The sequence below is a fragment of the Mastigoproctus giganteus genome, chromosome 8 (genome assembly GCF_048544385.1).
Source record: "Mastigoproctus giganteus isolate SK-2022 chromosome 8, ASM4854438v1, whole genome shotgun sequence".
Taxonomy (NCBI): Eukaryota; Metazoa; Arthropoda; class Arachnida; order Uropygi; family Thelyphonidae; genus Mastigoproctus; species Mastigoproctus giganteus.
The window spans coordinates 5,523,891-5,550,637 of record NC_143582.1 but is presented as its reverse complement, the minus strand read 5'-3'; the positions used below and the strand labels follow the sequence as shown (position 1 = coordinate 5,550,637).

At 37.7% G+C, this 26,747-nt stretch overlaps 1 protein-coding gene across 5 annotated transcripts in view; it reads left to right on the top strand.

The window, feature by feature from the left end:
• Window positions 1-26,747, top strand: part of LOC150081221 (protein still life, isoform SIF type 1-like) — a 496,225-nt gene that overhangs the window by 308,114 nt on the left and 161,364 nt on the right. For all 5 annotated transcript variants that reach the window (XM_090379423.1, XM_090379422.1, XM_090379425.1 and 2 more), the window contains 9 exons: window positions 5,797-6,064; window positions 6,259-6,402; window positions 9,811-9,993; window positions 12,447-12,631; window positions 14,487-14,580; window positions 16,951-17,112; window positions 18,265-18,445; window positions 23,113-23,376; window positions 24,762-24,904. In XM_090379423.1, the coding sequence (XP_090235549.1) occupies window positions 5,797-6,064; window positions 6,259-6,402; window positions 9,811-9,993; window positions 12,447-12,631; window positions 14,487-14,580; window positions 16,951-17,112; window positions 18,265-18,445; window positions 23,113-23,376; window positions 24,762-24,904 (1,624 nt within the window). The remainder of the gene's footprint in view (window positions 1-5,796; window positions 6,065-6,258; window positions 6,403-9,810; window positions 9,994-12,446; window positions 12,632-14,486; window positions 14,581-16,950; window positions 17,113-18,264; window positions 18,446-23,112; window positions 23,377-24,761; window positions 24,905-26,747) is intronic.

Sequence of the window (26,747 nt, the reverse complement as noted above, 5' to 3'; positions counted from 1 at the left end):
ACTGAGTTTAAAGGAGGACTAGATTCCTGGGGAGGATAGCATATACTCGGTTATACTTAAAAGGCTGCATATGAGTGTATTCAGCCTTTTTAAGTATAGCCGAGTATGTATGTACCATACCTTTGGGAATGTTAATGAGAGTGTAATTAGGTTCCACCTGGAAGCACCCCCTGGATTGGAGAATAGTTAATGTCTCCCCACTCTGCAAAGGTGGTGCTAAAGAGGAGTTGAGTAACTATAGGTCAGTGATTTTGACTTCTGTGGTGAGGAAGATCATGGTCTCTAATTAAGGATGCTTCATCTTGACAACAATGACATCCTGATTAGATCATAGAGGATTCGAGAAGGGGAAGACATGCTTAATCAATCTTCTAAGTTTCCATTAATTGCCATTAAACATTTGAATGTAAATAATGATTTTATCCCTGTCCCTCGTGAAAGGCTGATATATAACCTAGAAAAAACGAAAGTTAGTGGCAAGATCTAACGCTGGATTATAGGCTGGCTGAAAGACTGAAGACAAAGAATTGTCAAAAAAGGATCGGTCTTCAGAGTGGACCAATATAATAAGTGACATTGCCCAGAGGGTATCCAAGGAATGCCCTCTTCAATATCATGGCGCCTCCGTAGCCAGGTGGGCAGGAGCAGCAGTGCGTAGCACAAGCTTCTTGATTAGACCGGGGTTCGAGCCCGTGACCACCAAATACGGAGGATGAGGAAAGGTCATGGAATGACCATCGCATATCCACGGAACAATATGGCCTTAGTTGCTAATGCTCCTAAAAACCAAATAACAAACAAACAAACAACAAACTTCAATATCATTTATGAAACTTAACGAACAAACATAAACCAGTGGTCAAAATAATAGAATCACTGATTCTGAGAAAAGATCTAAACATCCCTAAAACTTTATTCATTTCACAAATATACGTGGTCTCAGTTCTTGTTCAAATGGTAGTCTGAGCATTCTATTGACTTCAACTTTTGTCCATCAGTTTTCTCACCTCCATTACAATCTTATGGTTCTATTGCATCCTCAAATAAAGACGAAGCAGGAACATTAGCTTCCTATTTTTCTTCTAAACTCTTGTATCTTCAACTTTCTGGTAAACCAGCTCCTATTTTCCAGTGCCCCCCCATTCTCTGGAAAAAAAAGGATGTTAAAAAAGCTGCACATCAAAATAGCATTTCCCGCAATTGTTTTCAAAACTTGGTAAAACTCAAAACTGGTTATATATTGGCTTATTTCACTCATCTTTTGACAAATTCAATGGAAAAGTTCAGTGAAACTCATGAATTTGCTCTTGATATTTCTACGACTTTTGATTATGTTTGGTATAAAAGTATTCTAAAAAAGTCTATATCGAGTAGTCATCATCTCTCAATGCAAGTGATGGTAGATGGTCACTCTGTGTTTTTAACTTCTCTATAATGCTGGTGTTCCCCAAGGTTCAGTTCCTTTTCACACTCTTCTTCCCATATATTAACGACCTTCTTCCACTGACTGTAACTCCTACATAAGGTTTCGTGGTGGTAGCACACTACTTTCCACAAAACCTTATGTAGCAGCTTGAGAAACTTTGCCCTGCACAGACGCAGCTTCTCAAATTTCCGCCACCATTCCTTGAATGCTCATCTCCAGTTATTCTCCAGTGGGAAAGACGAATAAAAATTAACTTCAATCTTTCTAAAACTTCTTATGATCATCTTCGATGATACTCAGATTTCCAGACAAGATCACATATCTCTATTAGGGATTAACCTGACTTCTGATATCTTTGCAAGAGCACATCACAACTATTGCTTCTTCTGCATCCGAAAAAACTTGGGTTTCTTTTTCGCTCTCGGTGTTGGTTTTCTTCTAAACGATTACTCACTCTGTAGGAATCTCAATCCGCCCTACCATGGATTATTGTTCCCATATCTAGAGTATTTCGTCCAAAACCTCTCAGGCTTTTTAGACTCCATTCAAAAGAGAACAGTAAGCTTAATCAATGACTCAACAAAGTCTCTCCACTCGCTGTCTCATAGACTTTCTGTTTCCGCTGTATGCCTCTTCACAGACACTATTCTTCTGAATTAGTCTATAATTCCCCCCACTCTCTTCCAAACCACTCCGAACAAGTGCCGTAAGCAGTCACCGTCCATTCGCACTCTCCAACTCCAAGCTCACAAAACCAACCTTTTCTTTTCATAATTTATGTCTTCTCCTTCTGTATCCTGGAATAACCCCTTCCTTCACATGCATTTTCCGATCTACCGAGATTCAAGTCTAATGTGTGCAAGTATCTGTGCATGGTACTAAGTACTACAGATTCTTTTACCTTTCGTCTTTGGGGTTTCATAAAAAAAAGAAGCTATCAAAGTCTGTTGATTATTTGTAAGTGGATGATTAAGATTTCGAGCCATACTATTACGCTTCCAGTAACTTGGATCGATTGCACATATGATCGAAAATAGCATCTAAATTTAATGCTTCTAAATTTAAAGTTATGTCTCTGGGGGAGCAGAACTCCTGGAATCACGTATAAGCAGTGGGGAGGAGCATGAAGAGCTAAAATTAATCAAGACGAAAGGGACCAAGGTATTGAGATTCATTTTGACATTACTTCAAACTGTTGCCAAAATTAAAACAGGACATGAAAGGGAAACGATTTCAGTCATTTCAAGAAATCCAGTCAGACGTGACTGACAGCATAAAACCATTCACAGAGGAAGACTTCCAAAAAAGTTGTGATGAGTGGACAGGCACGATGGAACAAATCTGTGGTTGCAGAGGACTATATTGAAGAACATTAACATTAACAATTTAAATATTGATCATTGAATAAACTTAACTTTTCGCAACATTCATCTAACGTTTTGATCATACCCTTTCTAACAATAATTCCATTGGTAATAATATAATCAGTACAGATGCATCATGGACATAGAAGACGGTTTGCATAGTTAAGCAGATAGAAGTCCAGAAGTTAAATCAGGCATCCGTTAGGTCAAGAAAGGACAGTCCACATAGACGTAAGAATGGACAGTCAGCGGCGTAAGTTGTGGAGTCAAGAGATAATTGATTTTTCGAGATTCAGGAAAACCGTAAAACTGATCACAGAATTCAGTAATTAATATGGGGGAGATGTTATTGAAGTTATCCTGATTTTGTTGAAGGATGGCGAAGAAACCACTGTCTTGTCCAAAAGCATCGACCTCTGAATAGCTTGTTCAACTTCTGGAACAAATCAAGGTCACATAACCATTTCAGAAGAATATAGAGACGGAGATTCAATGGGAAATTCTTGCAAGACACAACCTTCCACTGGTGGAGTTGACAAGCAGAAGATGCCGAGTTGCTTCTGCTCATGAAAAGCTTAGAAGTTAACGCTCATATCTGTAAATAGCTGTTATCGAAAATGAAATTGTACTTGGCGTGTGAACCGGTTAGGAAAGAGATGTGTGGTGTTTTTCTTCAGCAAAATTATTGAATTTTTAGTTAATAGAAGATTATTAATATATAAGAGGAAAAGTGTAGAAGAAGAGGAGGAATTGAACCTTGAGGCGCTCCAGGAATGGTTGAGAATTTGAAATTACAGAGCTAGCTGCCATCATGTAGTGAGTGACCAGAGGGCGAACTGGCCAATCAGTTGCAAAAGGAAACTTTATTCGAGCAACATTAATCAATTATTTTATTATAGTTGGTTGGTACTTGTAGGGTTCAGGCTCGTAAGCAACTTAGGCCATATTGCGCCATATACATAATGTCCGCAAATTGTGGTCTGTGGCCGATTTGCTGTTTTCTGGACGAAAAACAGAGGTTCCGGGAGAAAAAACTATGCTACTTTCAACTCAGACAAACTCAGCCGCGCTTTGAAAAAGGCCCATAAAAATTCCTCGCATTGCTGAAGGGATTCGAACTCAAGTCCTTTCCACCCGGTGTGGGGAGGACGCTGATTATACCAACTGTGCTAACGATAAAATCATTTTGTTATAGAAAGTAATCCATAAATTATAATTTGTAATCCATCATCAGAGAACATTGATTCAGATGAGTGGCTCGATTTCGTTGCCAGATTTTCTAAGCAGCCTCTGGCTCTACCTAAGGTGACAGTCTTCAGCCACTCTAATCCCACTGATAATCTCGCTACAGTCCACATTTCCATGCAACAACTAATACGGGCCTTTAAAGCATCCCCCGTCGTCATCGGTGTCGTTATCATCGATTCGCTCGTCAACCTATACAACCGATGCCTTGAAAATCATTACTTTCCACCACAGGGGAACAGTTACTTCTTCGGTCCCTTTGTAAGCACCAAAAAACAACTCTCTTCCAAGCAGCAAGCACCATCGCTTGCCCCCTCTGTATTACTAAAAATTCTGGAGTAAGCGCAACTACTGTCCATCATCCACCAAATTCTCTGTGGTAGTCCTCAGCAAATACACTACGGGATCTCAGGAAGGTCAATCGTAAGTAATCTTCCAAGAACGAAAATACATCTTAGAAGGCTTAGAGCAGAGACAGGAGCTATCAGTTATACATTTTGAAATCCACCCTGCATTTGATGCCATATATATACCCCGACCTCTCCTATACCTCTCAGAAAGCTACTTCAATTTCCGCGGTGGTGTTCTCCGGTTCCTAGAATCTGTTCTACCCAAGAGGACCCCGTCCTAAAGGTCAGAACAAAACCTTCATATGTCATATAACTGCCGATGTGTCTCAAGATAGTCCTGTCCACCGTTCTCTTCACGGCAATCATGGTGCTGTTTGTGGCTAATAAATGCAACTGGATCACATATGCTGACGATGTCAAGCTCTTTACTAGAATATCGCCATCCAACTCGCAAGCCGAAATCATTCAACATACCAATAGAAAACTACAGGACACAGCCGACTATCTCAACGCCTTTAACCTCTAGATCAATCCTGTGATATTAGCACAAATCATCTTCTCGCTAAAGGGCAGCCCGACAACTCTGGGGCCGGCGTTCAATGACTCTCCAGTTCCAAGTGCTCAAACGCGCAAAAACCTGTGAGTCGTTTTCGGTTCCAAGCTATCATTCACTGATCACATTAACCTCATACATTCAAAACTAACTTCTCTACGATGTGGCCAGGCAACAGCTGCTCCATACCAATGACCCACACCTGCTAAAAAGATATTTTGTATCCGATCTATACCTGACAGTCCTATACGCCACAAAGATATAGACCTCGATTGCGAATCCACCTTAAAAGGATCTTTGCCTAGGGAATTCTGGCTATTAATTTGTTCCACCAAACTCCACCTTCCCCCAGCTCTCAGAGGAACGCAGTTGGCAGATGACCTTCAACTGCGCAAGCTGCGATCCTCCATCGGAGAAGGGAGGCTTTTATTCACAATTAAGATGGTCATGAGTAAAATTACAGAGCCGAATTTCTGGAATCACCACTCTTGACTTATTCTCCTCCTTATGTCCGGTCTTCAGCACAGCTACTAGTAGACCATAACTGGCTAGGCTAGCACTCTTATCTACCACTCCAAGAAGTGGTAGACAATAAGAAATACAGAGAGGAAATCCTCGCTATGCTAAAAATTTGGAACACAAGTCCTAGCCATCTGCGTTTTTTCCTTCCAATAGTGACACTCGTGACCACCATAGATGTGTTCTCAAGAATAGAATCTTTAATTGCATATCTTATACTGCAATTAAAGATTCTATTCTGTTTTGTCTAAACCATTACATTGATCAGCCTTCTGTATATGTCCCAATCCTCAAATCCTGAGCATTTAATCAATTAAATTCAAATCTCTCATCTGGCAGGTTCCTAAGCGTCAAGAAGTGGCTTCTGCGAAAGCGGCAACAAGTAGAACTAGCTCGGAAAAGAGGCTGGAAGGGCTATTGGGTCTGTCTGAAGGGAACCACCCTTTTATTTTACCCTTGTGATAATAGAGATGGACGGGCGATCGACACCACCCCAAAGCATTTGATTATTGTTGATGGCGCCATCATGCAACCCATTCCAGAGCACCCTAAAAGAGATTTTATTTTTTGCCTCAGCACTGCCTTTGGTGACGCCTATCTCTTCCAGGTATGTTTAAAAACGAATGGATTTTTATTTTATTAAATTTTTAAAAATTTTAAGAATTATTTTTTTATGAGATGACCATGGTGAAGAAGATTTGTAGTTGGACAAAAGATTCAATGTTTAATTTCAAAAGATTCAATATTTCTTTTCAAAAGGTTCAAAGTTTTATTTCAAAAGATTCGATGTTTTTTTTTCAGGCCCCTTGTCAAGTAGAGCTAGAAAATTGGATCAACAGCATTCACTCTGCTTGTGCTGCAGCCTTCGCTAGACATCGTGGGAAGACGGGTACTCTTCATCTGTTGCAGGAAGAAATCTTTAGGCTGGATAAGGAAATTGAGTCAGTAAGTGGATTAATAATGGAGAATGACTTTTAAAACATCTCCCGCGTAATGGATTTCACTTGATGTTGTTATAAACCGGAATAGAAGTCCAACTCAATCAAAAACAACAAATTACTGTGGAGTGGTGATGGGCTCAGGTGTGCCACGAATCAAATTTTAAATTAAATTAATTATAGCTGTGGTGTAACGTACTGGGGGTTTATTCTTTAAGTTCAGAAAGCCAGCGTTGGTGAGCATCCCTCCATCTTCGTCGGAGCCTTCTTTTCTTTCGCCGAATCGATCGATGTCGGTTGGCAAACATGAAGAATGTGGCCAACCCTTACGCCAATGTTTCTTCAGCGGGGTTGTCACAGAGACTCTTAAGACAGGAGGCGCTCCTAGCAGACAAGACAGCGCGACGTTGTCACAACTGTTTGCGTTTCTGCTCTCTGACGATTGGCCCAATTGGCCGAAAGTGAAAAACAGTGTGAGACATTCGTTGAGCACACAGTAGGGGCCCTCGTGGCGCTATCTTAACGTACCGCAACATTCCTTTATTTAACCGACTCTTTCGCCAAGAAAAGAAAGCGGAAATTATCAGCTTTACTTTTTCTAATTCATTAATTGGAAAAGTAATTTGAGAAAGATTTAGTCTTGAATGGAAAAAGCGTGCGTAATGGCTTTATTATCAAAAATAGAATCAATATCCAAAGAGATTTAAAAAGATAAGCTTTAAACGTGTTTTCTGAGAAGTAATCCATTTACAACTGTCCCTTTACTTTTGTATATCCTGTATACTTTGTGCGTGATCTCCCGCCATTAAATTGCTGACGCAGACTAATGGAACACAAAATAACAACCCCAGGAGGGGTAATCACAAAAATGGAAAGATGCGCCACCATTTTAGTTAATTTCCAAACTGGGAATCACTTAATGTTTATCGTGAAGTTTATACCGTACTATAATAAGTGTGATAGATTGAAGGAATAAATTGCTCGAGACGAAAACTCTTCTTCTGCTTGGTGAACTTTAATAAATGCAACTTTAAATTCTAAAGAATCATATGAGAAGTTGAAGGACACGATTCGCTTTCTGTCTTTCTATTTTTATTTCTCTCTCTCTCTCTCTCTCTACATCCCCTCTTTTTCCCATTGTTTCTTCGTTTCTCCTTTTCTTCTAACTTCCTTTCTTTTTCTCCTTCTTCCTTTTCTCTATTCTCCTTCTTTTCTACTTTTTCTCCCGTTCTGTTTGTCTCTCTTTCGCTTTTCCTAATTTTTCGTTCTTTCTTTCTTTCTCTTTCGTTTTTTCTCTTTGTGTCTGTGAGTTTCTCCTCTCGTGATCTCTTCCTGTAATTCTCCATCTTCCCTTTTATTTCTCTCTCTCTCTCTCTCTCTCTCTCTCTCTCTCTTGCACATTCCATTTTCCTGTTGTTTCTTCCTTTCATTTTTTTTATATTCTGTTTCGTCCTTTCTTTCTTTCTCTTTCTTTCTCCCTCATTTTTTTCTCTTTTATTTCTGTCTTCCTTTTTCGTTTTCCCTTTGTGTGTCTGTGTGTTTTTCTTTTCATTATCTTTATATTTTTCCCTCTTTCTCTCTCTTTATCCCCAGTCTTTACTCTATCTGTCTTTCTCTCGTTGCCTCACATCAGTTTTCAAAAAAGTGACCGAAAGAGACAGAGAAACAAAAATGAGAACCCCCCTCGCTCTCTCACTCTGTTTCCTTCACTTTTCTGTTTTTATTTATTTATTTTTTTCTCGCTCAGTCGTTTCTCCCCCTTTTTATTTATGCGCCTTTTTCTATCTGTCATTCTGTGTATTTTTCTTCTCTTTGTATTTTTTTCTTCATTTTTTCTTCTTATTTTTCATTTTCTATTTTTGTTCCTCTCTCTCTCTCTCTCTCTCTCTCTCTCTCTCTATATATATATATATATATATATATATATAAGAAATTTTCTGAGATCATGAGTTTTGACCAACATCTCATTTTAAAATAATCCTGCGTGCGCTATATCTACACTACTCGACAAAATTAACAGAAAAAAGTTTTTCACAAATATTTTATTGAGAACAGTATCGCCAAAGGCAAATATTTGATATAATGGGCATCCGGGCATGCAAATTCCGAATATCCAATAGAAATCGATCTACCACTTTAGAGAGTCGCAAATTATGCAAATCATTCATTCCTATGAAAACACTGGTTGCGATCACATCACTTCATTCCCATTTTTTGGCTTGCTCAGTGCGATAACCACATCTCCACTGCTCAGGATGGCAAATCATCGTCGTTTAGATGATTCTTTGAGATGGCAAGCCATTGGACGACATGAAGCGAAGCAGTGGCATGTGGAGGTGACACGTTGGCTTAATGTGTCAACTCGGGACTATGTAAGCAGTTCAAGGCAACAGGAACCATTACAAGAAGAGATGACCAAGGTCGCCCATGGGCTACTTCAACCAGAACAGACCGCTATATGACCCCAACAGCAAGACGGAACCCTAAGATGTCCTGTCATGACATCAACTGTCTCATGAGGTTGCGGCGACCACAGGTGAAAACATTTCCAACCGGACTGTGTTAAGACTCAATTCAAGCGGATTGAATTGAGGCCTTCTCTACGCAAGAAAGCCAGTGGTTTGTATCCTAATAACCCCAAACCACTGCAGAGCTCATCGGAACTGATGCCATGAACAAAAGACTTGGAGCGCTGACAAACGCGGCAGTTCTTGTCTTCGATGAGTCCCGCTTTAGCCTACAAACAAATTCTAGACATTATTTCATCTGGAGACAATGAGAAATGCTACCGCATTTCTAAAAGGCAGTTCAAGGAGTACCGAAAACAGATCCTGGAACCCTACGTGTGACTTTTGAGGGGTATTGGCCCAGACTGTTTTTTTCTTGCACTACCGTGCCACTGCACATAGACCTGAAGTGGTGGAAGAATACTTGAAACTGAAGATATCCAACGACTGCCGTCGCCAGCACGACCACCACTTAAATCTGATCGAAGATGTCTGGGATGCCCTTGGGCGTCGCATTTTACGCCAACAGCCAACTCCTCGTCACTTGGTGAGGTAAGATCTGTGCTGGTGGATTAATGGGATTAGTTGCCACAGATTGTATCGACGTCTGTAATATGAACTTTTTGGTAATTCTTATACAACCCCTATAAATGTCCCCATATCTGGCTATCTCCTATTTTATCTATGGTACTCCACCATAGCCAATTTTGTCCCACTTCATCGCAAGCTGCACGAGTTACACCACGTTTCCAAAGTGTTCTATTAATTTTGTCGAGCAGTTTACCATGCTGCTGTGATGCATCTGACATAGATATATTGTTTTGATATTTGGACCATGCAGTGTATTCATAAAATGCTTCTTTTTCCATTGACTTTTAACCAATAAATTTACTGACGAATTCCAACAGGATTCCAAGTTGAAGCACATGGCTGATCTACAACTGACTGTTATCGCCGATTCCGATAGTCGACAAACGTTAACAGCACAAATCGGCCAATGGGAAGAAAACCTGGAAAGACTTCACTGCGAACAATTTCGGCTAAGGTGTTACATGTCGTCTTTACAAGCCAGCGAACTGCCCAATCCTAAGGTAAATACTTCGAACTCCAGTAATCCTCTGTATTTAAGACTGAAAATCTGTGAATTAAGTAACTTTGTGCTTAGTGTCATCAATCAGTGGATTAGAAAACTTAAACAATAAATTCTTTGTAAGTGTTATGGTTGGATTGCAGATGCTTGGACCAAACAATCTTTAAATTTTTAAAACAATTTATAAATAAAAGGATCAAACAATTTTTAATAAAAATTCAATGTTCGAAAATTTATAAATTTCTTTTAAAAATATTGTGTTCCATAAATAAATTCAAACATAACAAAGAGAAATTCAAATTTCTAAAAGGCAGTTCAAGGCGTATATTCAAAGAAGCTCTCTAAAACGAGGTAGATTTACAATTTCTTTCCACAGTGCTGTCAAAATTATTTGTACAATAAGCCAAGTACAATATTATTTGTACCATTTGTACAATAAGCTAAGTTCTCTCGCTTTTCATCTAACTCTTCTGAGAGTTAGATTCTTCATCTAAGAGTTTTATTAGATATTTTGGTCCTTCAGCGGATCGATTATTCAGATCACCATCATTCAAATTCATCATCAAATTTATAATTGAATGATGATTCTGGAAATTCATTAAAAGCAAATTTGAATGGATGAGCCATGTACGTTCCATTTCGAACTTGATACATTTTGAGGGACGAATTTGTTGTGATATTAACTCTAGTTCTTTTATCTTTGTTCAATCGAAGACTAATGAAGAATACATTCTTCATTTTACGTGTTATTTATCTCCTATCATGAGCACTAGTTAGAAATTTTGGTTTACTGACTGTTGAATCTTCCTGTAACAATTTTTATATTTCTAGAAATGCAGACATTACCTAATATTGAATTGAATTGAACTGTTCTTTGACAACAATCTTAGTAGCTTACGAGGGATGTTAGTAAAGTTGGTGGCTTGAGCATGAAGTCTTTATTTGAGGAGTCTGGTTACAGGTTACCTTTCAATATAATCCCTTTTGGAGTCAATACACGTTTACCACCGATGCATCCACAACAGCAATAAAGTCACTGTCGATCGTAAAATGGATGCCAGCCAAGTTTTTTTTTTAATGAATATGAGGGATGGTCCAGGATTTCAGCCACACTCATGCAATGCAGCCATGACAATGACAGACCTGTGAGCAGGCGCATTGTCCTGGTAGAAGACTCCTTTTCTGACTTTTCCTTTAAGTTTCTCTTTGATGTTTTCTCGCAAACGCGTCATATGGTCTGCCAACTCCATCATCATCCCAAAAAAACTGATTCCACCACCTTGGCAGCAGAAGGAATCGACTTAGCTTTCTTTCGAGGGGAGAGAAAAGTTGTCTTTCCACTGTTTGGACTGCTCTTTTGCCTCTGACTGAAAGTGTCAGAGATTTTACGTCTTATCTATGGAAATTTTCTGTATCCGCCTAAAAACGAATCAAATATTCACTTGACAACCCTTGTTCGTTTTTGATCTGCTATCGACTACTTTGGGACCCATCGTATTGACGCCTCTTTCATACTGAGAACGCTCTTATCATGTGGTACTCATGTCCTGATGAGATGCCGCTGACAATGTACAAACTGTTTCTTGTCGATCACTCATCACCAGATCATGACCAGATCACTCATCACCAGATCATTCACTTGCAATGAATATTGCAAGGCTCGGATCATCTTCCTCGTTTAAATTCTATTGTCCACTTCTTAATCATGGAATATGAATGGGAATTTACTTCGAATTTAACCATATTCTCAGGAATTGCCTTTGTCGTTAGTTCCTTTTCTGCTGTATATTGGTTGACTGCAAGGTGACTGATTTCTGTCCAACTTTCCTTATTCACACAACTTTTTGTCTTCAGGACTTTCACACATTTTTTCTTTGCCTTCAGGAACGATTTCCGAATTAGCCACCAAAGAGTTGAATCATTATTTTGTAGAAGGCAATCTTTCAAGATTTTACCAAATCTGAGGACCAAATGGGAGAGGTTTGCAATCACGAGTTTTTTGTTAATGAATCTGATTTTTTGTGGCCTTCAATACCAAAAATACAATGCAATACAGAGAACCTACAAAGTTTGCAATGCAGAGTACAGTTTTTAATTTTCTATAACTGTGTGCAAGCTGAGTAATGGCTAAGATTCATCAGGTTATATAATTTCTTCCTGATAACTTGCTGTGTGCTGTAGAAAGTGAAAATGAAATATCGACCTTTACTGACTCACCACCGAAAGCAGAAAATCATCGAAGATATAAAGATATAAGGAAGCTGACAAAATAGAAAGAGAAAATCTATTTTTAACTGGCCTGGCCTTCGCTTAGATATCTGTACAGCACAATAAGATCTTTTATTGATAAAATGGGAATTGAGTTGCATTTCAACATTGGAATTCATAAAATACAATGTATTTCTCGCATTTTAATATTGCATTTTCAATATCTTTCCTGTTCTCTTTTCACAGAGCCTCCTAACGCACGTATCAAAGACGACGAAAAACACCCTGAACAAACTCGGTGTCTTCACTGTTTCTTCCTTCCATGCCTTTATATGTGCGCGGAGTCCTTCGTTGCTTAGTAACCTCCTCTCTGGAAGAGGCGTCACAAAACGAAGGACGCGGACAAATCTGTCAAGGTCGAACAGCAGCAAGTAAGACTTATTTCGTTTTAAAATTTAAAAAAATAATTCTTACTCAAACAAAAAATCGTTGGATAAATAAGCAAATCTTTATATAAAAACAGCCTGGACACATTATGCAAATTAAATATCCTATTTTTCCTGCCATCGTAGTGGTGATTAAAACAGAGCTACATGGTCACTGGTTACTATGGCAACGAAATCAAATGAAATTGTTTGACTGTTTAAAAGCAAGCATCGTTGGCTGCTTTTAGAAAGTCAAACAATTTCAGAGATGCTCTATGGTTTCCATGGCATCGGTTGCTGCTCGTTGCCATAGTGATGACCATCGAAAGCATTCTATATTATGCATAAGTAGATTTAGGGAACATATCCAAAGGCAGACAGCCCTCATAATTTGATAAATCATAAATCATTCTCAATACGTGAAATTATAAATGCATAAGGCTTCTTGTTCTGCATAAATATTTGCTTATTTATATATTAATTTGTAATAATATTCAGCTGATTAAGCTTCGATTGATAATATGAATTTATAATAATATGGAACTGAAGTCAGCCAAAAAAATAAGAAAGTCTTTAAAATTCACTTCGATTTAATTCAAAAATTAAATTTAAAATTGAATATATTAATGAGCTCATTTCTATTTTCGAGCAATATAATCATTTATTGTAAACACTCAACTGAACACAATCTCTGGCCAAATGAGCCCCGTAATTAAATTTTTGAAAAAGAAATAGATATAAAACAAACTATTAAAATAATGCCACCTGTTTTTCAACAGGTGGCATTATTTTAATAGTTTGTTTTCAATATTCAGATAAGAATTTCCATTGAGGAAGTTCTGAGGATTAATTTCCTCAATGGAAATTAATTCTAAGAATTTCCTTAATTCGCATTAATCCTCAATGGAAACTATTCTTAATTCCATTAATCCTCGATGGATATATAATTTCATCCTCAATGGAATTTCCATTGATGAAATTCTTAGGATTAGGATTCATTGTACTGACAATACCATTAATCCTATGAGACACTTGGCTTGAGAGGGTAGAACGTCAATGAAGAAATAGTCGAAGAAGAAAAAGCATGGGTGGATCTTTGCAATCATCTCTAAGCGGGATATTTGTGATAATTAATTTTCATCACAAAAGAGAAGAAGAAGAAATTAATAATTAAAAATATCATCATATAAAGTGCATCATTTAAATATACTTATTATTAGCATCGCATGAGACGATGATTACTCTTTTCTTTTGAACCAAATGGTGCATTGCAATGATTCCATAATGTCTCAGTCAAATAGCAATCTACTCCAACATTAAACACCAAGGCAAACATGTCGTAACATCCAATCAGATACCAATAGCCTGACCTATATTATCGTGTAATTCAATTATCAAGTTGGGGTTTCTTCCTGATATTAATGTTGGTAATATTTCATCTAAATTGCCACATGCCAATATGAAAACCACGTCAATTAACATTTTATTAAACTTGGAATCGATGTGGCCCTGTAATGATGCTTTCCCTGCATTACGTAGAAGTAGTGTGGAGAAAACGCAATGACAGGATACTTTTAATAATCATTACATAATTCCAACTCGTTTTCGACCATTTATATTAATGAAGCCAATATGCATTGTGGACGTCATTTCTCATTGAGAATAACTACATGCATTAGCAGAATTGCAACCAATTAGGTTGAGTAAAACTAGAGACTCTACAGCTCAGGAACAAGCAAGAATATTCATCTCATTAATGAAGTTCAATTATTTTTATCAGAAATTCTAAAACACAATTTTTCATATAAAGCCCTCATTTTCCTATTTCTTAGTTTTTCCCTTTATTTTATTTTGTGGTTAGACGCCCTCTGAGCTTATCCGTTACCTCAAGTCACAGTACGGAGCTTCCTACCATTGGGGGAAAGATGGTGAAAGTCCAGTTACCTGATGATCAAGTAAGACTTTGATTATTAATTAATTGTTCAATCTAATTTAATTAATTAACCTAAGAATTAAACAATTACAATATAATATGATTTCAATAGTATATGTGAATAGGAGGTGTTAGTATATGTCGATTAGTACTCTTTTTATGTACACTGCCTGGCCAAAATAAAATTAACATCCTATCAGGTGAATTCGTGAAGGTTAAGATTAATGATGGGCATAATCGAACGATTATTAATCTTGAAATTCAAATAATCCAAATATTCATTATTAAAAACCATTCGAATGATAGAAACTCGGCTGGTTTAATTTAGAAGGATTTTCATGAGGACATCAGATCAGACGGACCTGATGTCCTGATGAAAGGACAAGTTATCTCTACTAAATCAGCTCCTTCAAGACAAGTTATCTCTGCTAAATCAACTCCTTCTATCAAAATATACCCTGATACAAAATTTCCTGTTAGATAAGTGGTAAAAAGCTAGGAAATAAATCTGTTCCTTCTCTTATTATTTTAGCATTAGTATTAATGTTGGCTATAGAGTGCCAGAAAGCCACAGGCTTTTGATGCACCCGCAAAAAAGAGAGAATAGACAAATTATGCACTTCCCTCCTCACGTAGTTACCTATCCAGGGACTGCTGGATTTCTTCAAACTGTCAGCCTCATCTACTTGTGAAAGCAACTTTTTCCAGTAATGAGCAACTCACTGGTTAAATAAAACTTCCTACAATCTAGTAAACCACTTTCATGTAATTTGAATTTATGGCCCCTAGTTCTGGAATTCTTTAAAGCAGCGAACATTTTGCTTACATTTTACTAATCCCTTTCAGAGCCTCAATCAGGTTCCATCTAAAGTGCCTGGTTACCAAGCTCTGTAGCCCACATAATCGAAATCTTTCATTGTACGGTCGCTCGCTTTCCGATCTCACCATAACAGTTGCCTGTGTTTGGACTCTTTGAAGAAGATCAATGTCTTTTTCAGATGAGATCTCTCCATACTTGGAAACAGTGTTCCAAATGTGGTCGTACAATTGCTTTATACAGTGAACTATCACCTCCCTATCTCTAGAGGATATTGTTTGATAAATCATTAATAGAACACCATGGGCTTTACTAGCCACGTCTTTACATTGCTTGGGGAACTTCATGTCTGCCCATATGGTAATTTCTAGATCCCTTTCTTCCTCTGCTGTTTTTAATGCAACCTCACCATGTGTATTAGTTATTTCGGGTTTGCCATTCCCCAAGTGTAAGATCTTACATTTTGTTGCATAAAAACACAACTGCTATCTTTCTGACCATGCCTGAAGGTTGTTCAACTCGTCCTGAAGAAACGCAGCTTGACACTGATCATTAAAAACTCCCCCAATGTTTACAACATCTGCAAATTTTGACATCATGCCCTCAATCCCCTCGTCGATGTCGTTTATGAAAATTTAGAAACAACATTAGCCCAAGATTTGAACCCCAGTGGAAGCCCTTTCTGACATTGCACCATTCATAAGAATATTCATTAATCACTGTCTCCTTCCCGCGATCATCTTAGAATCTTTCCCGTGCTTTTCAGTTTATATAATAAACATTCTCACCACAAAATGTTAATGGAAAATAAACATTTTGTTTATTTTCCATTAACAAAATCATTGCGTGTCATTCAGAATGCCATATATATCTAAATGTCCTTGGATCTTATTCATCACTCTTAGTCATGGCCTCTAAGATTTTCCCAACTATTGACTTCAGGTTTACCGGTCTGTAGTTACCCACTTCGCTCTTAGGGCTGCCCTTACATATTGGAGATGCAATGGCACTTTTCCAGTCCTAAAGAAGAGTCTCTCCCGAATTTATTCCAAAAATTACAGTACATAGTCTTTTTTTTAAGAGTAATTTTGTAATTCTGTATTAATTTTCTCCCATATTTGATAATCAGCATGAGTTTGATGCTTATCTATTAGTCTCCAATACTCCACACGAATATGGAGCATTAGAGACATAGAAATTTCTGTAGAGGTGGGGAACCTGGGAAATTTTCGAATCGGAATTGATCTTAAAACCTTTCAAACGATTAAAAGAGCATATGCTGAAAACTTGATGATTGAAAAGTGGATGATTCGCCATACAGATGGAGTTATAAATTTATGAATCTTCTGGTGGTTGCTTGTTCAGGCTAATTAATTTCTTATCATCCACCTTTAAGAGGAGACAAGCGATACGGCTAGGAGAAACGAAAATCTTTCTTAAGCAATAGAGAGTATTTGGACATTTTAACTTAAAAACGGTGATTTATGATACTCAGAGTTTTAATCTTAAATATTATATGAACTAGAAATTTACCAAACTGGTCACTTTTTGCCACAATCTTTTCTTCTTTTTCAGAGTGTGCTGGTTGGGATCAAAGAATCTATGACAGTGGATGAACTTCTATGGAGTGCATGTGGTAAGAAACAGTTGGCTCCCAGTGATCACTTCGTTCGGATGAAGAAGGAAAATGATGATGATTTCTTTGTGCCTCATCGAAGCGAAGTCCTGGACCATTTGGTAATTTTACCCTATATGTTTTTAGAGAAATTTAAGCAGTAAAATGTAGAAGGCATCAAATATCGAATGAATAATTTATACAATACTGAGACTGCTTATTATTAAGAACAGTTTTTATACCAATAAATAATTCATATTAATTTATAATTTGTTATTCGAATGAAAACAAAAAATGCTAGTTCTGTTCCAACTACTTCGCTGGATTTCTGAAACACTCTGCTTGAAAAATCACAGAAAAAATTAATTCCCCTTGACCTGCTGTGTAAACTTTCGATTCACGATTTCTAACGGTGTATCTCCAAAGGCCAGCATAAGAGAAATCCAATCTAAATCTTCTGTTTGTACAGTAGAAGAAGAAGAGAGGGTTGTTTCTTGTTATTATAGCAAGGCATTAAAGTGCCTGAGAACACTAAACTGGTTAACATGGCAAAAATATCTTATGGGAACTCAGCTTTTTATTTCTGAAAAAAGTTGCAGTTCTTCCTAGGGGAAGGTTATGCTTTTATGCACCCATCAGACTCTACTCGATACTCCCTCTTAGATGTAGCTCTTCTCTCGACATTCAACGCAGAACGCGCACGCATAGTTCCGATGTAGTTTAAATACCAGCATTGGGAGCAAGACGACTCCATGAAGTATGTTTACGAGAAACATCGAGAATATATTATACACAGCGATTTCTTCCAGTGCAAATATTAAGGATTCTGTTCGCTTCAAGCTCTCAGCTTACTACAGCAGATTCTGATACTCCCTCTCATCTGCGCTAACATCGAAATGGCTTTTATCGTTTGGTCTCTGGACCGAAATTGCCCCTGGAAAATCTTTCTATCTCGCATTTTCTCCATTAGTTGCTGAACAGCTCTGAGAATCGCTGTTGGAATCGTGGATGTCACTGAAACGATTCCTTAGATAATTTGAAAGCATCTGCTTCGATAAAGAACCACCCTGGCGTATTATGCAGAGGAGACTGAACGTGATTTGAATATAGGGGCGGGCACAATTGTACGAATAATTTCAGTGCTCAAAACAAACAGAAATGATTTATATCAATTCAAAGAAAATTGGGAAATATTTAAATATGCATTCATATTTGCATACATTAAATGATACGTTATATTGTTATATTGTCAGCATATTTCTTCTTTCTTACAGACATTCGACGTAGTGGATATATGTGCCAAAGTTCTCTACCAGGTGGAGCTATCTAGAGCTACACTGGAAAGCCTCTTCGGATTTAGCGTGGAGGCAGAGCTTACAGAGAACGCTGACCACCAGGATGAACTTTGCGTATATGTCAGCCGAGTAGAAGAAGGTAGTTTGGCTCACCAGCAAGGTAAACATCTTAAGCAGTCTTGTTTCTTGTAGAAATATATTAGAATAGAAAGAATATTTCGGTCCTTTTGTTTACACAATAATTGGTAAAGAAAGAAAATGTATTTTAGCAGTCTCACTTCTCTCACTCAGCACCAACTTTAATTGGTCAACGAATTATCCTGGTACAGCAATCTGTTTCAAAGGTATTGCCGTCTTAGGATTGCTCAGTTGGATACTAGATAGTACAATCTGGCAGAACAGCTGATATTCATACGACAGCAAGGTATTCATTGGAGGTAACGACCTTCTGATGGTACGAGCAGACCAAACAGTACCAACAGAATATGCCCAATACCACGATACCGCCTCAAGTCACTTGGATGGTGGACAAGAGAAAGTCTAGAGGCAAGGCTCAACGAGATTCATGCCATACTTTATCCCAGACTGATATTTTTCCATTGTTCCGCAGTCTAGTTTTTGCGTTGGTGGGACCACTCTAGTTGAATCTTTAGATTTTTTACAGAAAGAAGTGACTTTCGTATATGCACACAACTACCAAATCCCAGGTTCTTCAATGACAGCTGCATAATTCAGTTGGAAATGGGTCTTTGCTTAAAGTGAACTTTTCATCCCTTTTCTGCAATGGATGGACCTTCTGTTCTGTTAAATTCCTGCGATCTTGTTCTTGGGTGCCGACTTTCTGCCCGCATTTCTTCTCTTTAGAGCGGCCCTGTCCTTTCATCTTCCACTCATTGCAAGAGAACAGTGCCTCTTTAATAAGTGTCCCTTTCTCTGATTTTGGAGGGATGGTACCTCGTTCCTCATTGTCTCCAGATGAAATAGCATCTAGAATCTGTTTGTAGGCTTAAATGCAACTCCTATCTTCAGCGACACTGTTCCCAATAAAGAAGAATAACAAACTTTTGTGCATTTTTAATTCAAAGTTCATAATAAATAATTTTTATTGATAATTAATATTGCACAAATAAAAATACAACCTGCGAATTTTTCCACTTTCCATTGCATCCACTAGATGGCTCTGCCAATAATGACAGTTTTCACACGAATTCGTTGACTTCTAAATAGCATTTTTTTGGTAGTTAGCGAAGGTATTTCATTATCCACACACTAACAACGAGGGAACACATCATTATCAGCTTTATCTGGCTACATCAATTATCAAAGGAGCCAGACGTAATCAGGGGGAGTGGGCACGGATTCCATTACTTCTGGCCAAAGAAAGATTAATTACGACAGGGGGAAGATAGGCAAAAACAAGTTGACGATGGGAAGCTCACATTAATCTTCTCTCTGCGAAAAAAAAAACAGAAAAAGTCACTTAAATCGGTACGGTTATTCGCTCAGCAAATGGAAATATTTATTTAAAATGAAATTACTCCTCTGGCTTTCTTTGACGCTAATTTTTTTTACTGAAACTCGCATTACATTAATGTACCTTCTCCGATTACCATCCACGCTGCTGGACCTTATTAATTTACCTTCGTTCTATTCACTACACATTTCATCGGGAGCTTAATGGTCTCCTGTAATCGCGCTGACATTTTTTACTTCTAATCACAACCATCATTTTCATGTCGGTGAAGCATGGAGCGTGCGGTCCTCTCAAAGAATCACTCATAATTTTGACTGTTTTTTTTTTCATATGGAATAGGGGTCAGCTTATGGAAGTTTTTTCATAGCCAATCAGAAATAAGCTTGGCAAAAATAAAATATCGTTTTGTAGAAGAAATAAAATTTAAATTTGCGATTTTATTGGAGAAAAAACCATGCTGCCCTTTCCTGAGGCCATCTAACTCAACTGCGTTGAGATAAAGACCTATAAAAATTCCTCATGTATTGAAGGACAGTGATTATATCCACTGATACCAACCAGGGTTCAACTGATTTAGAACCAGAAGTTTTTAATAAAGTATTCCTGGGCAGCTTTCAGCTTTCTTACAGAATTCCTCTGATCAAGAGGTTGCAGAGTACGAACAACGAATTATTCGCAATTTTACATAGAAATGTCAAATTTTTATGTCCTCCTACAGCAATATCTTAATTTTTTCTCTGGTCTACTCTCTGGCCGGTCTACGGATCCGTTTTATTTATTTATGTAATGTTATTGAATATTCGTTAGCATTTACTGAGGGTCCTTGAAAGTGTATGAAAATGATAGTTGATTTTTAATTACCAAAGACTATGGTCAATCCTGAAGCTATTAGAGATCCTGATACACATTCAACTAGGTAGCGATTCACAGAATGAAATCCTTGGAAAAGTCTATATAAATGGCATTAGTTTGCATTGAAGCAGGATTCTCCTTTTAGGTAGGATTCTCCCGGATAAATCAGGTAGAATTCTCCTTTTTGAAGCCAGATATAATCTTAGTTCTTTGAAAGGATCAGAGAATATTCCACGTTCTAAAGTACAGCAACATGGACGTTATTTATGGCTAATCATTTTCCTTTAAAAATAGTTCCATACCATCCCAAAATTATACGTCTTATCTAATACATCCGTTTTGATGAGGCAATTAATTATAATTATGGTATGAATTCACTAGATTACTGCAAGATGTTGCAATCCATTATCGTATGTTGCAATAATTTACAATGTGATTGACTCTCCTTTTTGGAGAATGATGATGACCTCATTATTCCAAAAAATAACGAAATAAAAGAACTACACTACTCGATAAAATTAACAGAACAAAATGTTTTTCATGAATATTTCATTGTAAACAGTGTCGAAGGCGAATATTTGATAAAGTAGTCATCCTGACATGCAAATTATGACTATCCAATAGAAATCGATCTACCACCTTACACAACCCCGCATTATGCAAATTATTCATGCCCTATAAGAATACGAGTTGCGACCACATCACTTCATTCCCGTTTTTTGGCTTGCTCACTGGGATAGCTATATCTCCAGTACTCAGAATGGCAAGTCGTTGTCGTTTAGTTGATTCTTTCAGATGGTGGACCGTTGGACGAATTGAAACTGGGCATTCGCAGGCAGAGGTGGCATTTTGGCTAATGTGTCACGCTGTGCAGTCTTAGCACTATGGAAGCAGTTTCAGGAGACAGGAATCATTACAAGAAGAAGTGGCCAAGATCGCCCGAGGGCTAAGTCAACCAAAGGACCGCTAGCTGGCTCTAACAGCAAGACATAATCCTACGATGTCCTGTCATGAACTGTCTGTTAAAGTTGATGCGGCCACAGGTGGAAACATTTTCAACCGGACTGTGTTAAATAGGCTCAATTGAAGTGGATTTTACGCAAGTAAGCCAATGGTTTTTTTCCCATTAGCCCAAACCACCGCAGATCTCGTCGAAACTGGTACCATGAACATGTGACTTGGACCCCTGAGAAATAGGGCACATTTCTCTTCTCTGATGAGTCACGTTTTAGAATACAAACAGATTCTAGACGTTATTTCATCTGGAGACAACGAGGAAAGCGGTACCATCCCTCCAACATCAGAATGGCCGAAGAATGATCAACGGCTGCACCCCTCTTAGTGTTTTTAATAGGTAGTACGTAACTGCGCAGAGCTACCGAAAACAGATCCTCGAACTGCGACTTTCAGGAGTGTGGTTGGCCGATTTTCTTTTCATGCACGACATCTCTACGACACACTGAGCTGAAGTAGTGGAGGAATATCTTGAAACCGAAGATATCCAACGACTGCTCGTGGCCAGCACGATTATCAGACTTAAATTCGATTGAACATGTATGGGAAGCCCTTGGGTGTCGCATTGCATGCCGACAACCAATTCCTCGGTCACTTGGTGAGTAAGCTCTGCGCTGGTGGAAGAACGGGATTTGTTGCCACAGAATCTTATAGACATTGAGCATGGTTCAAGCTATTAGGCCTGTTTAGACGTTGGATGGGATGATATGGTAATATGATGTCACATGACCATTGTTTCGAGCATCTTGGTCCCACTTCTGTAATGTGGCCTTTTTTTTTTTTTGGCAATTCTTATACAGCCCCTATTAATGTTTCTTATACCTGAAAGAAGTTTCTCGCTGTCTCCTCATTTCATCGTTATTCTATTGTACACCACCCTACAAAATTTTGTCCAGCTTCATCGCAAGCTGCACGAGTTACACCACGTTTTCTACGCGTCCTGTTAATTTTGTCGAGTACAGTATTAAAAATAAAATCTGTCACAAGAAAGAGCAATGTTTACCTTTCCAGCTCAACCTACGAAGCTTCGAATACCACACTCTAAAGATCCCAACTAAAAAATCCAATAAACTTCACTTAACCTTTTGCGAACTTATGGTTAATTGCGTTTCCGTGCTTAAAAGTCAATTATTTCAGGTAAGGAAGGAAAAAAAGGGAATATATTTAGAGTTTAATGAATGGCACGACTTTATGAGATAGTAAAGGGTGCTTGATTAGCTGAGATAAAGTCGATGGAACTAATTACAAAAATCATTAAAACCTTTTGAAGAATGTGAAAATAAATTTTCTTCTCGGAAGTCATTAAAGTTGACACCTACGTTACTAAAAAAAACTGTTGAAAAAGACTCGTTATTTTTACCACAAAATCAAAATGGCTGCTAAAGTTGGTATTTTCAAATATAAATTAGGCTTTGTTCTTTATATAGATCTGCTAAAGATTGTTTTAAAATAATAATTATTACAAAGATATACGCATTCTCTTGTAGGAGTTATGAAGGGAGATGAGATCATGGTAATAAATGGAGCTATTGTCAGTGATCTGGACATGATGTACATTGAGAGCGTACTCCAAGAAGAGCTCTCTCTGTGCATGATGATGCGGTCTTCGAGAACTGATCCCCCTGACTTAGCAAGCGTCATGAAAACAACAGATGATTACATCGAGTCCCTGGTGTGTCCGCCTCCCCCAAGTGACAGTGCCCTGAGTGAGGAAATGATCGGGAAACTGATAGTGCCATCTCCTCTTTACGGTAAGAGAACTTCCTTTGTCAATATAAATGCACTTTTTAAATAAAAACTCGGTGTGTCTAGTTTTTTGTCAAAAGGTTTCCTCCATCAATTCCAGATGATGTATTCATCATCTGGAATTGATGGAACTACAATTCCAATTAGTAGCATGCGTGGGTTAGAAAGATAGAAGAAGATACTTGTTGATTAGACTTGAATTTATGTGGAATGTCACCTTCAGGAAATTAATGAGAAGGATGGTTGTTCCAGAAAAAGTAGAAGGGATAAATGAGGAAGAAGAAAAGTTGATTCCCCTTCTTTCTTCCAAATCAGTCCAAACGTGCCACAATCAATCAACATCCATTTATTGTAAATCTTTAAACTTGCAGATCAACTTTTCTTCTTCCTCCTCATTTATCCCCTTCTACCTTTTCTGGAACAATAATCCTTCACACATTTCCTGAAGATTACAATCCACAGAAATTCAAGTCTAATATCAACAAGTGTCTTCTATCTTTGCAAGAGACCTTGTACAAAGAGAGGAGTCATTAATTAACTTAACTGCCCTGTTCTGAATGAATCTAGAAGCCTGAGTGAGGTTTTTAGAAACCTGAGTGAGGGAGTACTACTCCAGATGTGGGAATAATATTCCACAGTAGGTCATATTTGAGATTTTTACAGAGTGCACAATTGCTTAGAAAAAGAGTGACACCCAGAGCGAAAGAGAAAATCCAGTTTTTAGTTGCAAAGGAAGCAATATTTGGGATTTGTTTATCCAAGAGAGTTTAAGCCAAGTGCTTATGCCAAGAGAATAAGTTTTTTTTCCAAAAAATAAGACAGGAATGAGTTTTAGGATTGCAATTAACTAAGTTATTTATGTCCCATGGAGAATTACATGGAGATTAGCATTTAATGTATTGTGGTGGATATTGGAGAAGTTTGTGCAAAGCAAGATTTCTCAAACTAGACGGTGGAATGTAATATGCTACCATTAGCAAAACTATGGATAAGATTTTAAATCAATTGAAGTAGGTGGTCAATATACAAGAGGAAAAACTAGAGAAAGAATTGAACCTTGGGGAACACCAGCAGTTGCGAAGCCAGATAGCCATCTGCCATCACCTACAGACATCGGCCAATGGGAAAAACAAAGAATATTCGGCATTTCATAAGATGGAAGAAGCTTGTTTAGAAGCCTTTTGCTAAAGGTCTTCTAAACAAGCTTTATTTATAGATTAGTATCCCAGCATTGCCATTTATACGCGAGATATACCCATATATCTTACATAAATTTATTATAAAACTCTTTTAAATACTAGATATACACGTATATAAAAAGGTAAGAGTGTATCAGATATACTCTTATACTTTAGCACATTGCTAATCCTGCAAAAATATTTATTTGCAGGTTCACAAGATAAAGAAAAGGAAAAATCTCCGGAGACCTCAGGTCGACCTACCCCATCGCCTGTTCCTACTCAAGAAGTCCCTCAACTGTCTGCAGAGCAGATCGAGACCCTCTTGAAGGTAATAGAAGAGCCTTCCCGAGAGGTAACTGCAGTATACAGGTTGTGTCGCCATTAGGATTATTATAATGTGTTTGTAGATTAGACAAGTTAGCTTCGATCTTGTGGACACTTCCTTTAAATATCAATTTGGCTAGTTTTAAGGTAGTTTGACGTAGCATTGAACTTACACTCCCTCCTAAAAGTTTGGAATCACCTTTCGTTTTTCTTAATTTTCAAAGTCTATTAAAATAGGACCAACTTGTTTATCAATTTTTATTAAAATATTTTCTCTTATGTATAAAAATCAAAAATCTTAAATACTATTTAAGAAATATTTAAAAAATTGCGTGAACATTCAGGAATATTGCAGAAAGGTGCAGAATATTCTTGAATGTGGTGGAACTTTGTAGATGAGTCTACAAATGTTACTCAAAGATGAGTAACATTCAAGAAACTTGTATAACAACTGAAGCACAAGACAAAACCATAACGCTGATTTCTGCGCATTCGATGATTTACTGCACCTGAAATCCAAGCTGAATCCAATAGGAACACAGAACTCGTGTCTACATCCATTTTAAAACTTCTTAAATAAGCAGGATTTCGTGGTCGTGTAGGGAAAACTCGTTTTAAAACATTAAAATCGAAAGAAACGGTTGCAGTTCTTTCTTGGGCTTGGGATAAGAGCCATCAATATTGGACAGATGAATCGAAATTAAAGTTTTTGGATCCAGCATAGAGTTTATGTGAGACGATCAACTGAAAAAATGATGGTGCCACATTGTTTATTGCCCATCAAGCACAGTGGTGGTTCCATCGTGATCTGAGGTTGCTTCTGTTTTTCTGGGGTGAGTGACGTCAACAGAATTGAAGGAATTTTTAGAAAAGAAGGCTATAAAAACATTCTTGAACATAATGCAATATCCTCTGGACTTTACTTTGTGAAAGAAATTTTATATTACAAAAGACAACAACCCGAAGTAAGTTCTAAGCTGTGCAGGAACTTTCTAACAACTAAACAACGGGAGGGAGTTTTGCAAATTATGGTGTGGCCACCCCAATCACCTGAATTAAACCTAATAGGGACTATCAAGTCTGCCCATCTTCACAAAATTTATGAGAAACCTTGCAGATGGCTTGGAATAATTTTATTCAAGGCACTATTATAAAATTAATTGCATGAAGGCAACGTCTGTGTAGGGCAGTGATAAAATCTCGTGGAGGATATTTTGATGGAAAATCTCTATGGTTGTTAATATTAATCATTTCAATATTTTTTTCAAATTTAATTAAATCAAATTAAATAAAGTTTTTCAAATGCTTAACAAAACATCTTAAAATACTTTGTAGCGTGTTATTTTTTTATATTAAACTTTACATTGCCATTAGGTAATTTCGAAAAAATTGTCATACGCTGTGATTCCAAACTTTTTGGCAGGACTGTACGTGCGCTCTGATAGGCACAAAACAAGACAGAGTAAAAGCTTTCTGCTAGTTACTGTTACATAAGAAAGTTTTATTTTCCTTAATTTTACTTAGAAAATATATCATAATGCACTTTATTTGGTACACCTACCATTTACATGAAACGAAGCATTGATGCAAGAGGTTGGTTGCAAGAGACTGATTGCAACAGAAAGGTTGCAATCAGTCAAATAACAATCCAGTATAACAGTGGAAACCAAAAAGCATTTCAGAACGCACAACTCAACTAGCAGTACTGTTTCATGGATGGAGCATCGCAGCCGACCCGAGCTGGATTCCACTCCTGTCAAGAGTGGGCCCAAGAACACCAATTCTGGACAATGGAGGACGGGAAAACGTTGCCAGATCATTATTTCTTGCAAGTTGGCACACTAACTCCGATTTTTTACTGCCCTGATGCT